The 17,112-nt window shown below is 40.2% G+C and overlaps 1 protein-coding gene across 1 annotated transcript; it reads right to left on the minus strand.

The window, feature by feature from the left end:
• Positions 1-8,573: 8,573 nt before the first annotated feature.
• MSTN (myostatin) lies at positions 8,574-15,714 on the minus strand. Its single transcript, XM_073304758.1, has 3 exons — positions 15,283-15,714; positions 12,218-12,591; positions 8,574-9,229 (listed from the first exon to the last, which is right to left on the minus strand). The coding sequence occupies exons 1-3, from the start codon at positions 15,653-15,655 to the stop codon at positions 8,849-8,851; spliced, it is 1,128 nt and encodes a 375-aa protein (XP_073160859.1). The 5' UTR covers positions 15,656-15,714; the 3' UTR covers positions 8,574-8,848.
• Between the last annotated feature and the right edge of the window lie 1,398 nt (positions 15,715-17,112).

The following is a 17,112-nucleotide window of genomic DNA, read 5'->3' on the forward strand; positions in this document are numbered from 1 at the left end:
CCATCCCTGGGGTACAGCAAATCGGGGCGACTGCCCCGAGCCCCATGTTTGGGGGGCCCCATAGGCCAGTCTGATTGGCATGTGTGGTCAGTCCCAGAATTGACGGATTCGTCACTTCCACCCTGGGCCCTGCACACCCCTAAGGATGGCCCTGATTGCAACAGCATGGATTTATAGTAATTTTTGGAATGAGTCATCATCAAGCATCTCAACTCCTAGTTCATCTTGGAGTGTTGGACACAGAGGCCCACAAAATCTTTTTGTCAGCCAAAAGCCATGAAAAGATCAGATCAGCAATTACCCTCCTGAGGAGGTGCCTGAGGACATTGTTAGGCAGCCTAATAAGTGTTCTATAGATTATCATATCGTGCCTAGGGGTAGTGCCTTGGGCAAGAAAGCATATGAAAATTCTCCAGAGTTTCCTGCTGTTCCTTCCCTGCCAATTGCTGATTTTTTTCCATCTCAGAAAGTGAACATTCCATCAGTTGTGTTGAAATCCCTGGAATGCTGGATGAGTCCAAAGAGATTTCATGGAGGATGGGCACAGGAGAGACAGAGAGGTCTACCATAAAAACAGATGGCTCAAGGGACATCCAAGAAGTAGGTGGCTCAAGGGACATGGTCCTTCTTGGAGTGAAAGATTAGTATAAATATGCTAGAGCTGAGGAAAATAAAGTAAGCTGTTCAACAACTGACCCTAGTTTTGCAGAATGGTCATTCTGGTAATGATGGACAATATGTTGGCTATGGCGTATGTAAACCATCAGGGGTGTGTGTGAGGTCAAGGGATCTACAAAAGTAAGCAGCATCATTGATGCAGTGGGTGAAGGCCTATCTTTGGACTATCAGAGCCTTGCATATCAAGGGAACCAGCAATGTGAAGGCTGATTGGCTGAGCAGAAAGAAAATTGTTCAGGTGAAATGGAGTCTTCACAATGAATCCTTCTGATTGGTCATCAAAAATTTCTGAGTTCTGATTCTGGATCTTTTTGCATCCAAGGCAAACTGGAAAGTTCACCAATACTTTGCAAGATAAAAGGGAGCCAGGAGCCAGGGCATAGATGCCCCATCATTCAAGTGGCCTAAGGGCTTACTTTGTTTTTTCTCCCAATGTCCCTCATCACCAGGATAATACAGAAAATCAGAAAGAAGGCAGTGGAAGTGATTTTAGTGGCCGCCGCCCCATTGGCCCAGGAGATCTTGGTTTCCCAACCTCCTGAATATATCAGTGAAGCCTCCTGTTCCTGAGTCTGAGGTCCAATTTGTTAGCCCAGGGTGAAATTTTTCACCAGAATCGAAACAAGTTAAATCTAGCAGCTTGGCCTTTGAAAGGAAGTTTCCAGAACAAAAAGGATATTCTGCTGATCTCAGTGAAATCATAGAATTCATATAGGGTATGTCTACACTATGAAATTAGGTCGAATTTATAGATGTCGATTTTATAGAAAGTTATTTTATACAGTTGATTGTGTGTGTTCCCACTAAGTGCATTAAGTCGGCGGAGTGCGTCAACAGTACCGAGGCTAGCGTCAACTTTCGGAGAGTTGCACTGTGGGTAGCTATCCCACAGTTCCCACAGTCTCCGCCACCCATTGGAATTCTGGGTTAAGCTCCCAATGCCTGATGGGGCAAAAACATTGTCAAGGGTGGTTTTGGGTACATGTCATCAGTCGCCCCTCCCTCCGTGAAAGCAACAGCAGACAATCGTTTTGTGCCTTTTTTCTGTGCGGGCGCCATACTGCTTTCAGCAGACGGTGCACTAGGACTGCTAACCGTCATCATAGAATGACCGCTTCTGCTGTCACACTGCTCTCCTTATGCTATGAATCCACCTTGCAGGTCCTCCATATGACTGTCATCATCCACCACTTCCGCTGCCACTCTGCTTTCCTGGTGGTCTCGCAGGGCCACTTCCGCTGCAACTCTGCTCGGCTGCTCTTGTCTCGCTATATCACAGCAAGCATGCAGCCCGCTCAGCTGTTGTGTCCTGGCAGCAGACGGTGCAGTAGGTCTGCAAAACTGGTCATCCAACCACCGCTTCCCCTGCAACTCTGCTGTCCTGCAGACGCCATACCATGGCAAGCATGGAGCCTGCTCAGATCACCGCAGCAGGTATGAGCATTGTAAACACCTCACACGTTATCATACAGAATATGCAGAACCAGAACCTGCGAAAGCAGGCGAGGATGTGATGGCAACACGGTGACGAGAGTGATGAGGACACAGACTTCTCTCAAAGCACGGGCCCTGGCAATTTGGCCATCCTGGTGGCAATGGGGCAGGCTCATGCTGTGGAATGCCGATTCTGGGCCCAGGAAACAAGCACAGACTGGTGGGACTGCATAGTGTTGCAGGTCTGTGATGATTCCCAGGAGCTGTGAAACTTTCACATGCATAAGGGCACTTTCATGGAACTTTGTGACTTGCTTTCCCCTGCCCTGAAGCACAAGAATACCAAGATGAGAGCAGCTCTTACAGTTCACAAGCGAGTGGCGATAGCCCTCTGAAAGCTTGCAACGCCAGATAGCTACCGGTCAGTCGGAAATCAATTTGGAGAGGGCAAATCTACTGTGGGGGCTGCTGTGATCCAAGTAGCCAATTCAATCACTGAGCTGCTGCTATCAAGGGTAGTGACTCTGGGAAATGTGCAGGTCATAGGGAATCCCATTGCAGCAAAGCCATCCACGAACTGTGGTGGGGCGATAGACGGAACGCATATCCCTATCTTGAGACCGGAGCATCAAGGCAGCCAGTACATAAACCGCAAGGGGTACTTTTCAATGCTGCTGCAAACACTGGTGGGTCACAAGGGACGTTTCACCAACATCAACGTGGGATGGCCGGGAAAGGTACATGACGCTCGCATCTTCAGGAACTCTGGTCTGTTCAAAAGCTGCAGGAAGGGACTTTATTCCCAGACCAGAAAATAACTGTTGGGGATGTTGAAATGCCTATAGTTATCTTTGGGGACCCAGCTTACCCCTTAATTGCATGGCTCATGAAGCCATACACAGGCACCCTGGACAGTAGTCAGGAACTGTTCAACCTGAGGCTGAGCAAGTGCAGAATGGTGGTAGAATGAGCATTTGGACGTTTAAAAGCACGCTGGTGCAGTTTACTGACTCGGTTAGACCTCAGCGAAACCAATATTCCCATTGTTATTACTGCTTGCTGTGTGCTCCACAATATCTGTGAGAGGAAGGGGGAGACATTTATGGCAGGGTGGGAAGTTGAGGCAAATCACCTGGCCACTGATTAAGTGCAGCCAGACACCAGGGCAGTTAGAAGAGCACAGCAGGGCATGCTGCGCATCAGAAAAGCTTTGAAAACCAGTTTCATGGCTGACCAGGCTATGGTGTGACAGTTCTGTTTGTCTCTCCTTGATGAAAACCCACCCCCTTGGTTCACTCTACTTCCCTGTAAGGCAACCGCCCTCTCCTCCCCTCTTCGATCACCACTTGCAGAGGCAATAAAGTCATTGTTGTTTCAAATTCATGCATTCTTTATTAATTTTCCACACAAATAGTGGGATAACTGCCAAGGTAGCTTGAGAGGGGTGCGGGATGAGGAAAACACTTGGTGGGGTGGGGGAGGGGGAGAGGAGGAAAGGACAAGGCCACACTGCACTTCAATACTTATTGAATGCCAGCTTTCTGTTGCTTGGGCAGTCCTCTGGGGTGGAGTGGTAGGGTGCCTGGAGTGCCCTCCCCCTTTCCTCCCCACCACGTTCTTGGGCATCTGGGTGAGGAGGCTATGGAACTTGGGGAGGAGGGTGGTTTTTAAAATGTTTAAGAAGCTTCATTTAAAATTAAATTAAAATGCAGAACCTCCCCAGACCGGTGGCCAGGACTTGGGCAGTGTGAGTGCCACTGAAAATCAGCTTGTGTGCCACCTTTGGCATGCATGCCATAGGTTGCCTAGAGTGAGGTTAAAGATTTGAAAATCAGGGAACCGGAAGGGGACTCCAAGCAGAGAACCCTGGACAGCACCTAGAACTTCTCAGAGGTGTCCAGGGGGTAAGTAAATGCTGCCCAGAGGAACTCTGCCCAGAAACATGAGTTGACAAGGGACCAGAAATGGGCCTCAGAGTCACATAGTAGCCCCCCATCCAGTTTTCTTCTCCTGAAGTGATGGGTGGTCATTTTGGCTGGGGCCAGGAGGAGGATGACAAGGAGGTCCTGCAACTTTGTGGGGGCACAGATGGGGTGTACAAGAATCAGGAGGTGTGGGGGGAAAGTGAAGCCAGAATTTCAGTAAGAAGTTCTGGAAGAGGGGCTGCCACCCGACACGGTTTTACAGCAGCTCAGGTGTCAAAAAGGCCGTTTCGACCACAAGATGGTGGTCTGAGAACGGGGCAGGCCTGATGGTGGGGGAGTGGGCCCGCAAGGTGTGAAATAGAGAAATGTAAGTGTTGTCTAATCAGGAGTGGTACAATCAAGTGTCCTCCACCTAAACATAAGTGAAGGTGTTGGAGTGGTCCAGGTGGTAGTCATGTCAGATGTCCACGAGGAAGGTTGACAATCCCTGAGGATGTGTGCGACAGCCTGGCATTCTCTATTCTGAGGCAGTCCCAAACATCCTAGGAGATGTTAAAATCCCCTCATAGGTCCAGGCACTTACTGGGATCCAAGGTCCCAAGGAAGGCAGACGTCCGGTATGAGAGCTTAGATGTTGACAAGGTTGAGGATCAGCCCCTCCACATGGACCCAGAGGTGCAGCAGGTGACCTGCAAAATCTTGGCAACTCCCAATACCTCAAGCTGTAGGTCTGGGGATAATTGCGGGGGCTGCGGCTACCTGGGCATATGCTCTGTGAACTGAAAGGCAGATGCCCCCAGATCTGGTGAAAGGGATGGCAGATGAAGGGAAAGCCACGGCCACTGGTAGGGCTGTACTAGAAGCAGCTGCTGCCATGGAAGGAGCCTTCCAGTCTGGACCCTTGCCCTTTTTCTTGCCAGGGTCATCTTGCTGACTGAGAGCGCCCTATTGGTGGTGGTGATAGTTTTGGCAATGGACTCCCTGCTTGTGCTTTTTGCCACTGCCCTGGTGGGGATGCTGATGACACCAGGAGAGGTGTTGGCAGTAGATGTGGGGACAGAGAGGATATCACACAGGAGACCATGCAAGACAGGGCAGTGAACTACAAGGTGTGGGCGGGGGGGGGGGCTGGTGGGCAAGCAGAGGGAGGAGAAGGCCCACCAGCCCAGTGATTGAGTGGGGAGGGATTGCATTGAAGGCAATAATACCATTGCAGCCCCAAGGTGGGTAGAGTTAGGCACTCAGGTGGCAATCATGACTGGTAGGGGAATGGTGGAGTGGAGGAAGGGCTCCATTCCACTCCCCTCCTTCCATCCCCAGTGGTAATAACCAGGCAGCTTCAACACCACCAGCAGCAGGAACAGGAAGTTGCTCCTGTATAGTGAAGGAAGCAGGACATTGCTAAAGGAGAAAGAATGGTCTCAGAATTAAATCAGCTGAATCCTGCCCTGGATGACTGGATTCTACCCCTGTCTCTTCCACAGAGTTTCTATGTGATGCTGGGCAGGTTACTGAAACCAAACCAAAAATTGTGCGCGCCTCATTGTTTGGTATGATTTGCAAAAGTGTTGAGCATTTACTTCTGCAGTGGAAACCCATGGGATCTGTGTGTTGAACATATAAAGTGTTCTCTGATGCTAAGTACTCTGAAAAATCAGGTCATAGTTGTCTCAGATTGGTCACCCAAAAGTAGGTGGATACTTTTGTCCTCAATTTCTCTGCTCCTCCGTTCCCCATCTGTAAAAAGGGGATATTTCCACCTTCCTCACCTCACAAGGCTGTTGTGAAAATAAAGTCATTAATATTTGTGAAGTATTCAGTTGATATAGTGATGGGTGCCATAGAAAAGCCCATAAGGAAATTAATAATTCTGTCTTGAGTAGGGCTTGAATAGTGCAGTAAACAGATCTTATGGCCACACTTTGAACAACAAGGAGAAAACAAAATATGGAATAGCTGATCATTAAGTGAGCACAGTCCATTCTGTGCACTGAATGAAGCAGGCATCCTGTGGAAAAAACAGCATATGAACATGTAATTAAAGACTAACAATGCATCCTCACATGGGGGTCAATTTAAGGTTAATTCTGGCATTTCCTAATTTTTGAGTGCTTGACTTTGCAACCCTAATAATGTTATTTTAATGTAGTTTTTGTGTGTGATTGTAGATTTATATTGTTCTACAGTGTAGTGGAAAATTTGGAAAAGCTTACTGTTGCATTGAGGGAGATTGGAAGAGTGTAGTGACAAGCACTAAAGGACCCTACAAGATATACACGGTGCACAGTTCAAATGCTGCCACTTACATAAGGTCATTGTGTAAACAATATGCAAATCAGTACTGCCTTATAATAATGTATTCTTGGTCATGTTTGGCAAAAATGAACTATACCAGGTGTATGTAATTTCAATCTAATAAAGTTAGCTGAATTTCAAGGCACAGGACCAGCTAGAGTAGACCTCTGTAGGGGTTCTGACATGCATATTAAGAGGAAAACTCACAATATGAATTTTCTGTTGTTTTTTTTAAAGGCTTGATGCTCTTCTCACTGATGTCAGTAGCAAAACTGCCATCAAATTAAAGATCTGGCTCAAAGAGTTCAAATGTCTTTTCATATAATTTAACGCTGATCGTGCAGACACACATTATGAGTAGTCCCATGGATCTCAATGGGATTATTCACATGGGTAAAGTTGCACATACTTTGTGTTTACAGGATTGAAGCCTGAGGGTGAAATCCTGGCCCCACCGAAATCAGTGGGAGTTTTGCCACTGAGTTCAATGAGTCTAGGATTTCACAGTTAATTTTTAGTTTTCTGCCTGCTTTCAGCAATACTTCAGATTCTAAACCCATGGATGCTTTTAAAGTTGTATAGTATTCTCTGCAATTTTGGTTTTGGTAAACTAATTTGAAGATAAAATTAAAGCCCTAGGATTCTAATATAGTCATCAAGTTAGACAGAAATTGAACAGAGATGCATATCTGTGGCAACAATTTTAGTAATATGCCCAGTAGTTCAATAATGAATTTCGTTCAGTAGCACTAGAAGATAGGTATTTCAAGACCTAAATCTTAGTAAACAAACTTTAAATTCTTTCCTTAAATAGAAAATAGTGTTACAAAACATTTACCTAGACTTTTACAGAGATATAAATGTAAAGGGGAAGGGAAAAAAGACAAACAACTTAATATTTTACTGTAAATTCACACAGAGAAAAATGTAAGTTGAAAGCCAGAATAACGAATAAAACCCGCAACCTTTTGCATCATACAAAAATGAAAATATTTTAACAGAAATTATGTTGTTTTTAACAATGCCTGTATTATTCATTTTTCACATTTGAAACTAAATTCACTTTCTAGAAAATAGGTTGATTTCTAATTTTGATTACTGTATATTTTGCTACAATAATGTGTGGAAATCAGTTTGCATATCATTATAAAATAAAGGTAATATTTTGTTGTAAATTTTTTTACATTTACAAAAAATGCTTTTAATGAAATAGGAGGTTTTGGTACTATCATCATAAATGGGTACAACATTAAAAGTATGGAAAATCAGTGGTTGATCAAAATGATAACAGTAACCCATAAAAATTTTGTAAACAGCCATCATTTATCCACAATATAAAAAAATTAGCATAACCACCCTATGGATTACTTTGTTGCTATGTCCATTATTTTATCTACTATTTATTTTCACTCATATCCAAAATTGCTTTTATTGCTAGAATATGTATTTGTATACACTAAAGTACAGGTTAACTTGAATCTTTCTTACCATAAACATATACCAACAGTAAATAAAAAAGAAACATTTATTTACAAAATAATGATGTATACATATTACACAAATACTATTATATCAAAGTCTATGTATATATTTTTACAATATTAGTAGCAACCAATTATTTGCATTGGTTCACCAAAGTGCAAACTGTAATGTTGCAAAGGCAGGTTATAATTTGGGATTATGATATTCCTATTTTTTTTCCTCCACTGCCTTTTGTCTTACTGCAGTGCAGTCTCTCTGAGGATATCAGTAGGTCAAGAAAATGATTCACCTTTAAATTTAAAAAACACCTATTTCATATGAATGTGGAATATTACTGTACCTGAGGAGAGGGGGAATTCATTATTGTACTGTTCTTTCAGCTTGATAACTGCTTTTATTTTTATTCCACCTGCTGTGATAGCACCATTGATATTGATTACTAACAGACTAATCATAAAAGGAATGGAAACATTATGCACACACTATGCCATCCCAAATTTCTGAATTTATCTGTTTTTGTGGAATTTCGCCTTATCAGTTTTGTGTTTCTGCATTAAAAATTCAAGTGTTTAAGGACAATTCAGATGGTAGTATTGTGACAATCCTAAATGTACCAGTATATGTTTTTTAAATACAATACTAAATGAAGCTGTGATGAAATTCATTCTTTTGAGGATAAGGAGGTTGCTTTTGTCTACTTGTATATGTTGAAACCTGTATATGAATTTGGTATCTGAATAACTGAAAACTGATTCCCTTCTAGAATAAGAAATTCATTGAGAAATCCGGTGATTTTGATTGTAGCTTATCTTTTTCACTGGTTAAAAACCAGCCATTGCATATATTGTCTTTTAGTTCACATTCTGTAGCTTGTGTTGTACTGAATATGTACCGTACAGTACCCTTTTGTACAGCCTGTTGGATGTAGGCTATAGCCTATTGTACATAAATTCACAGTTTGAAAAACTGCAGAGGGGACAGAACTTTTTTTGGTAGATTCCATGTTTTATGAAGTAATGGATCTAGCAAAGAGCTCATGAGCACCCACAACGATCTACTACCATGGCTGGTATCTTTCCATATATTATTTGTTCCTTTCCATTGAAATACAGCATATTTATTGGGGACATCTTGGTAGGTGTGCAGCAGGGGCCTGCTGAACCTCTAGGGTTTGCTTGGTGGACAAGATGAGTGTGTGGATATTTCTGTAAAAATACAAATTCACATTCTCCAGAGCAGTAATTGGCTTTGTATCTCTTGGGTGCAATAATCCAGTCCCATCCAAAAGCTTCAAAATCCACAGTCAGTGGGTAACGACAGCATCGGGATTCTGTTGAGTGTTCATCACAGTCAAGGCCAAAATCCCTGCGGGATCTTTTTGGTGTGTCTGTAACCCTGACCTCTAAAAATGGATTCTGTGTGGGAAAGGAAAAGAATTGGAAATATTATTAATACATGAACTATTTAACATTTAAAGGGACGGATGGAGACATGAAAAAATATGCAACGTCTCAGACGTGCAGATTGTTTTAAACTAATATTTTCAAATCATATTTGTAAAAGTTTCTGGAATGCTCTAATCCTGTGACAGTGGTGTGTTGTTTTCTGTTAAGGTAACTATGTCCTCTTCTAGGTGTCCCTGGCTACACTTCATCCACTTTCAAGATTTATCCCACTATTTCATACTAAGAAACTGAATTTCCCCACTATTCACTATGCAATAGCTACCATTCCTGAGCATCTCAAATAGCTGATAGGAGGGGCTTTGATCAGTGTTATGGACTTTGGGCCAAAAGCTCCCTCCATCTACATGATATAGAAGAGAGCAAAACACACACAAAAAGGCAGCTCCAAAAATTGCAGAAGGGAAAACATGTAGGCTAACATTCCAGTCCCCTCTTCCTGAAGAGTTTGCAGATGTCCCTGCACATAAAGTGTGCATCTGAAGCTCGGCAGGCATTGAGAAGGGCCTCCTATTTAGCCAGAGGAGGGAAGAAGTTGAAGCAGTTGATGTTACCCTGCCTAACTGGTGAAAATACTATTGGAAATGATGGGGGAAAATAAATGCTGCTTCTAGCAATCCTACTCCTGTATTTCTACTCTATACCTTTCACCTCTCTCAGAAACTATGCACAGGTTTTGCAAGAGAAGCTAATATTGTGGCTCCTGAGAGAGTCATACAGCCAAGGAAGCTCCGAGTGGCACAGAGGGCCATCACATGTACGGATGACCCATGATCCACACTTTTGGGAAAGGAATTCCATGCAGACCCTGGGGCTCCATAGTTATCAAGGCCACCTCTTTTATCCAAGGCATGCAGACCAAACACCTCTGCTGAGGAAAGAAGATGGCTGCAACATAATCGTGAGTGGAAAGAAACTGAGAGCTTTTTTTCTACCTCTGTGAATCTCTGCAGAAGGGGATGATTTCATGCATTGTTGATATAGTCAGTACTTGATATTTGTATGCATGATTGTGTTTGAAGCACTAGAGGAGACAACTGGCCTATTCCAACTGAGTAGGAATATAGGAATATTTTTTTCTGTTGGATTTTTAATCAAACTTTCACAATACATTTTGTCTTTAAGCTAATATGACTGTATTACATTGCTAAGAAAATATATAAAAATCAAATTTATAAAGTATTTAGATTTATCCAAGCACATTATGCATTATAGTGAAAGAGGGAAATTATATTCTCTCAGGATTTTGTTTAAAAGTATAAATTTACTGGTAAGTAGGACTCTACCAAATTCACAGTTCATTTTGGTAAATTTCATGGTCATGCCATTTAAAAAATCTTGAATTTCATGCTCACGGATATTTAAATCTTGAATTTCACTGTGTTGTCACAAATCATGATTATGTATTTAAAAATATAAACATGTAAAGCCCTTAAGTCAGCATTTCTCAAACTGGGGATCACAACGCAAAAAGGGGTCGCAAGGCTATTGTGGGGGGTCACAGTAGTACCACCCTTACTTCTGGGTGTCTGGAAAGTGGTGGCTGCTGGCTGAGAGCCCAGCTCTGAAAGCAGAGCCACCACAGCAACAGCACAGAAGTGAGAGCGGCATGGTGTGGTGTTGCCACCCTTCTCCACTGCTGCTGGTGGTGGCGGCGGCGCAGAAGGGTGATAGTACCATGCCATGCCACCCTCACTCCTGCGGAACCGCTTGCAACAGTGCTGTCCTCAGAGCTGTGCTCCCAGCCAGCAGCCACTGCTCTCTGGCCACCTAGTTCTGAAGGAAGTGCAGAAGACTGGCAATACCACGAACCCCCTACAATAGCCAGATTTCACCGGGGAGATCAGATTTCACGGTCCATGACTCATTTTTCACAGCTGTGAATTTGGTAGGATTCAAGTATAAGTATTGCTTTATTGATGTAGATAATAGGTTCAAAAATATACTTGCGTAGATTGTAGGCAATTATTGCTTTTCAAAGATTGTTAACACTGAAGGAAATTCCTTACCATTTTTGTTTAACTGCAACACTTTCAAATTTATTTTATTCAATTAAATTTCCAATAAAAAGAAAAAAGGTGCCTATTTTGGGTCCTTGACTGCTTTGACATAATTTTGAAAATAATATGGTATAAAAAGTACTGCATTTTCAGAACTGTAATATTTAAAGAGTGAGTTGTATAATAAAATACAGTATTGTCAATTAGTTTTATACTTTGTCATAAACATAAAGCAAATTGTGCCATTCATGTTTAAGCAGAATCTCTTGATGGCATGATATGTTCCAGCATTACATAAAGATGTCCTTAATTCAAGACCCATTGTGAGGTGGTCTTTTGTCTCCTTTCTGTGCATGCAAAATTTCCATTATAGTTAACAGCAAATACATGTATTCAGAGAGAGAAGAAGCTCCCTCTCTTATTTTGAATGCAAGAACTTGGTCAGCAGTACAAGATTTGAGGCAGCTTATTCTCAAGTGCAGGAATCCAGGAGCCCTCATTTTTTTGCTATACGTTAAAAATAACTTTTCATTAAGTAGCATTTTAATATCTTTTCTTTACTCCTGGATATCATAACAAATATTTTGCACTATTCTAGGATCTTCCATTGAATATCAAAGCCCTCTACAAACAAGGTAAAAAAGTCTCCCAGCATCCCTTTGAATTCGGTAAAGTAATATTACCTCCATTTTACAGATGGGGAAACTGAGGCACAGGGAGATTAAGTGCAAGATCAGAGAGCAAGTTTGTTGCAGAACTGGGCATACAGAACCCTTCTCTTAACCCTCACTCCTATATTTTAACCCCTAGGCAAAGATTCCACTTCCTCTCCTCGAAATACAACATAAAACATGCTTTCCAATTCCAATTTCCTTTTCTTATTGTAAAAAGGTCTATACAATAAGAAAAATCTCTGTGGAATTTTTCCAGTAGAACTTACCAGTCCATCTTCACCTGGTCCTGGGAAAGTTACAGCAAGATCTCGTCCATTCTCATCAAAAGCTTTGATTTCAATGCCTAAGTTGGATTCAGGTTGTTTGAGCCAATTTTGTAACACTGTCTTCACATCAATACTCTGCCAAATACCAGTGCCTGGGTTCATGTCAAGTTTCAAAGATCGAATTCCAGTATATCTTGTACCGTCTTTCATGGGTCTGATGAGTCTCAGGATCTGCACGAATACTGTTGTAGGTTTCTGGACTTGCCTCAAGTAAATCCACAACTGGGCCTTTACTACTTTGTTATATTGTATTTTAGAGCTAAACTTAAAGAAGCAACATTTTGGTTTCCCCTCCATTTGCACAAGAAAATCAGCTATAAATGAATGGAAAGAATAGATTACTGACCTTGGAGCAGAAAGGAACTTGCATAAACAAATCAGAAAAAATATCCAGCCTATATAGTATAGCTTGGTAAGATATGTTATCAGTGGAATATTGACTGCAAAAGTGGCATGTACTTAATTCACTATAAAATAAACTCTCAACTCTGGATTTTGTGGGTTTTGTACTGTATGGCATTATTTAACTGAAATTAACAGAATCATTGTGCCTCAAATTTTTAAGCCATCTAGAAGTAATACAGTAAAACCTCAGAGTTAAGAATACCAGAGTTATGAACTGACCGGTCAACCACACACCTCATTTGGAACTGGAAGTATACAATCAGACAGCGGAGACACCCAAAAAAAAAAAAAAGGCAAATATAGTATAGTACTGTGTTAAATGTAAACTCCTAAAAAAATTAAGGGAAAGTTTTTAAAAAAAAAAGATTTGACAAGGTAAAGGAACTGTTTCTGTGCTTGTTTTGGTTAAAAGCAGCATTTTTCTTCTGCATAGTCAAGTTTCAAAGCTGCATTAAGTCAATGTTCAGTTGTAAACTTTTGAAAGAACGACCATAAATAACGTTTTGTCAGAGTTACAAACAACTTCCATTCCCGAGGTGTTTGTAACTCTGAGGTTCTACTACATATTATCACAAGGAATTGACGGTCATTTTCTGAACAACCATGTTTTAAGATAGATTTACTATTTTCCAACTAAATCGAGTAGGATCTTTATGCTATGTAAGCTGTTCACTTTGATTTCTTTAGCTAAGGGGTGAGCACATGCTGAAATTAAAAAATGATGGGGAATATTGAGATAGAAAAAGGCTGTAGGGGAACATTTCCTTAGAATTCTCTGGGAATCTGAATACTTATACTAACTGAGCAGCTGTACCAGTCAGTCTGGGACAGAAACACTTCCTCCAGCCAAAAATTACCTGCAGGCTGAACACAGTGTACAGACTACTCTGCTTAAGAATGACTAACTACTAACACCTTTCTGGCATTCAACTCCTGCAGTATCTTTACAAAAACACATTGAACAGCAAATCTATACTTTTTAACTAGACACTTCTGTGATGTTATAGATGTTTCTAATGTATCAAACATTATCATTTTTGCTAGCATATTATATAAAAAGAGGTAGCTGTGTTCAAGCTACAGTAACACCTACATTCCCCTCCTTTGTTTTATGATCAATCTATCTGTTAATAAATTAGTTTTAACCTATGGATCTTTATTTCTTTTGGCTTAAATTATATTATGGTAAAGTGTTTTCATTGTAGTAATCTAACTACCCTTGGTATACAGTACAGGTGCAAAATCTATTAGACCCAGATGAAACTGTCCATGTTAAGGGGTAGGAGGGCGAAGTAGTAATCTCTCGTGGTGCAGAGCTCCAATATTCATAACCTCATCTCTTCAGATATCTGCTTTTCTAATATACTAAAAATGGTGATTTGTTTTCTTTAGGCTGTCTATGAAAAGAGTGGAGTGAATTGTGAAGTGACAAATAAACAGAGCATAGATCACCTTTCTTCAATCAGCAAAGAAGAATTAGGTAATAGTAGGCTTGATTATAAATGTTGGTTAATTGGCCTTTACCTACATCATCATGATCAAGCTACTGTAATACATTCATTCAGTATTGCTATATAGTATCCTACACTGTTAATTTAACCTATATATTTTATAGTCAATTAACTTCTATAAATGTGTACATTTTGTAGTTAGCAACAGCAGCTGATATTCTGTTAGGTTTGTGTACTACATATCTCTGTTGCTGGTAATATATCTATGCCTTATATGCCCTGTCTTGTTTTCAACTTTTGTCATCATATTCATAAGTGTTATTTTGAAAAACAGCTGCCATAGCCAAATACTTCAGCTGATTAAGAACATAAGATACTATAGTATTAGCTGTGCAAAAGATACTTGATAGGAGTCATGGCAGATGTTTAGCACTCAGAAGATAACTAAGAATCTGCTCATTCAGTAAATGCCTTCATTCTTCCCTGACACAACTACTGGAGTTGATAGATATACATGGACATTTCAACATCTAAAATCTATCATTCTTCTGCTTACTTTAAATATATAGTTTACATTCACTGTTTACTGTTAGCTGGGCTGTGCGGTACTAGCTTCTGAGATCAGCAGAGGAAACAAGTATTTAAACCTTTATTTGCATTTGTTATAGTGTATTATAGTTAAGTGGTTGTAATGTTCTAAGTGACATTTTTTTGTCAGTTTCTAGTGCAATGTTTAAAAAGTGGTGGCTCATAAAATCCTTGTTAAGAGTTATAATTACCTCATTATTTGCACTGATTTCTTTGTACTTCCCTATATTTACTGTAGGAAATACCTTGAATACTGCAAATACCGAGGTCAGCAAACTGCAAATCTTATTTAGTATCTTAGGCAATTGGCAAGATACTAAGGACTATTCCTGTGTATGTTATAAGGGAGCAGGAAAATAATACAATAAAATAAAAGATCACAGTGAGGTCATTGGATGATGATTCAAATTATTTTAAAATATGTTCTTCTCCCTCCCTCTTACATACTTCTGCCAGCAGCAGCCTGTTAGAAGAGACTGAGACAAGATTTGTTGCTCTTAAGCACGAGGACAACTGTTTATCAGTAGAATAGTGTGATATTAAAGTAGCAGGACTACTTACACTCTGTAGGCATTGTAATAATAGTCTCAGTTGTAGCATGATAATCATCATCTTCCAAAGAACCATCACTGCTGTCATCTCTCTGGACGTCATACTGATCAATCAGTTCTTGCAATGGAGGAGCTTTGGGTAAAAGCTGTTTTATAGTATCCCTGCTAATATTAGGAGCTTGTTCCAGACGAAGTTTGCTGAGGATTTGAATTTTTATGGCTTCTATTCTGGAAGATTTTGTATTTTGCCTCCATGTACATGCAATGCATAGTTCATCTTTTTCTCCATTCTCTTTTGGCTGACTACTGTCATTAAGAGCCACTGGACCAAGTATAATCAGCATGAACAGGTAAATATAAACACAGATTTGTAGCTTTTGCATGATCTCACATTCAGTGCAGTCTTTTCCCTTCCTTGCTTTCTTATTTTTTTCTTTCAGTACTAAACAGATCCCTAAAGGCAAGTATAATCCGAGAAACAACTTGCCACACTGGTGAATCATATATTTTCCAAGAGGGCTTTTATACTCCAACTTTGGTTAGACTCGTGTCGTCAAAACCGATGATTGGCTGTTGTACCAACAATGAATCTAGCTGTCAGAGGTTAAAGCCCTGTCTGTCACAAGTCACTAGACAGCATTTTGTTACAGCCCAGGGTGAACTGATTTATCTGACCACTCTGTAGAGGATATCTCCTCACATACTGAAGAGGATATATTTCCAGTGATTATGGGCAGCAGTACTGAAGCATAGCATTGCCATTCTTAAATAAGCAGCAACTTTCTTTTATTATGAATCAATCCATATGTCCCTGAAACTGTTAAAAACTCCAGTCAATATTTTTTCTTGAAAAAAGATCATATTCTTAAAAATACAAAGATTATTACTACCATATATGAAAAATATTACTTCCTAAATATATTAGGTACATTTTTCAGCAGATTTATATTGATGAATAACTTCAATATATTGAACATTATTTATATATTTCTGTGTAGCTTTGCTAAACATTAGTGGGGGGAAAGCAAATTAAAAATTCAAAAGTAATATTTGTAAGAAATATTTCAACCATGTATGATTAAAAGGAATATGCATGGCTGCCTGTTCAGTTATCCTATCAGTACATATCAAAATCAGCATACTTAGTTTACTGTATTGTAAGTACTGTGACTTGTATTATGTAAAATGTTTAATAATTTGCCTTTTCTTAACACTAACTTTTCATTAAGCAGGATCCTGTGCAATAAGTAAAATACTGAGAGATGCTTAATATAAAATCATGTTTCAAAAATATCATGGTTAGATATTGCTCTAGGCATGGCATTAACTGGTTAATATTATACCAATATTATATGCTTTTTTGGATTGCCATTGCCAGCTGCTGAAAGACCTACAGTATTTTAATGTTTCTGAAGCCTACTATGGATCCATCATGGATGAAAACTTATTCCATCTTTTATATCTCTACTAGAGCTTAACTAACATTATCCTTTCTGTTCAAAAAGATCTCTTAATTATGATATCCCAGCTGGTATCTTTCTGTGTTTCTACATTGTACTTGTAAATACTTACAAAGCTATTGGCTCTCTCCATACTGAAAAGGCATGTGCCTAGATCTTACAAAAAACAGTCTTCAGTATGCTTAGACACCATAGATTTTTTCTTAAAACCTTTAAGCATAAGTGAGATGTATATCTGCATAAGAGTCACTATAAAGAAATGTACCTCTAAATATGATGATATACCTTATGTACATATGCCACACTGCTCATAAAAGCTTACTGCCATGTAACCAGCTGGTGTACACTAGCAAAAAGTAAGGCATTCACAGTAAATTTGG

This window comes from Lepidochelys kempii, chromosome 11 (genome assembly GCF_965140285.1).
Source record: "Lepidochelys kempii isolate rLepKem1 chromosome 11, rLepKem1.hap1, whole genome shotgun sequence".
In the NCBI taxonomy this organism is placed as follows: Eukaryota; Metazoa; Chordata; order Testudines; family Cheloniidae; genus Lepidochelys; species Lepidochelys kempii.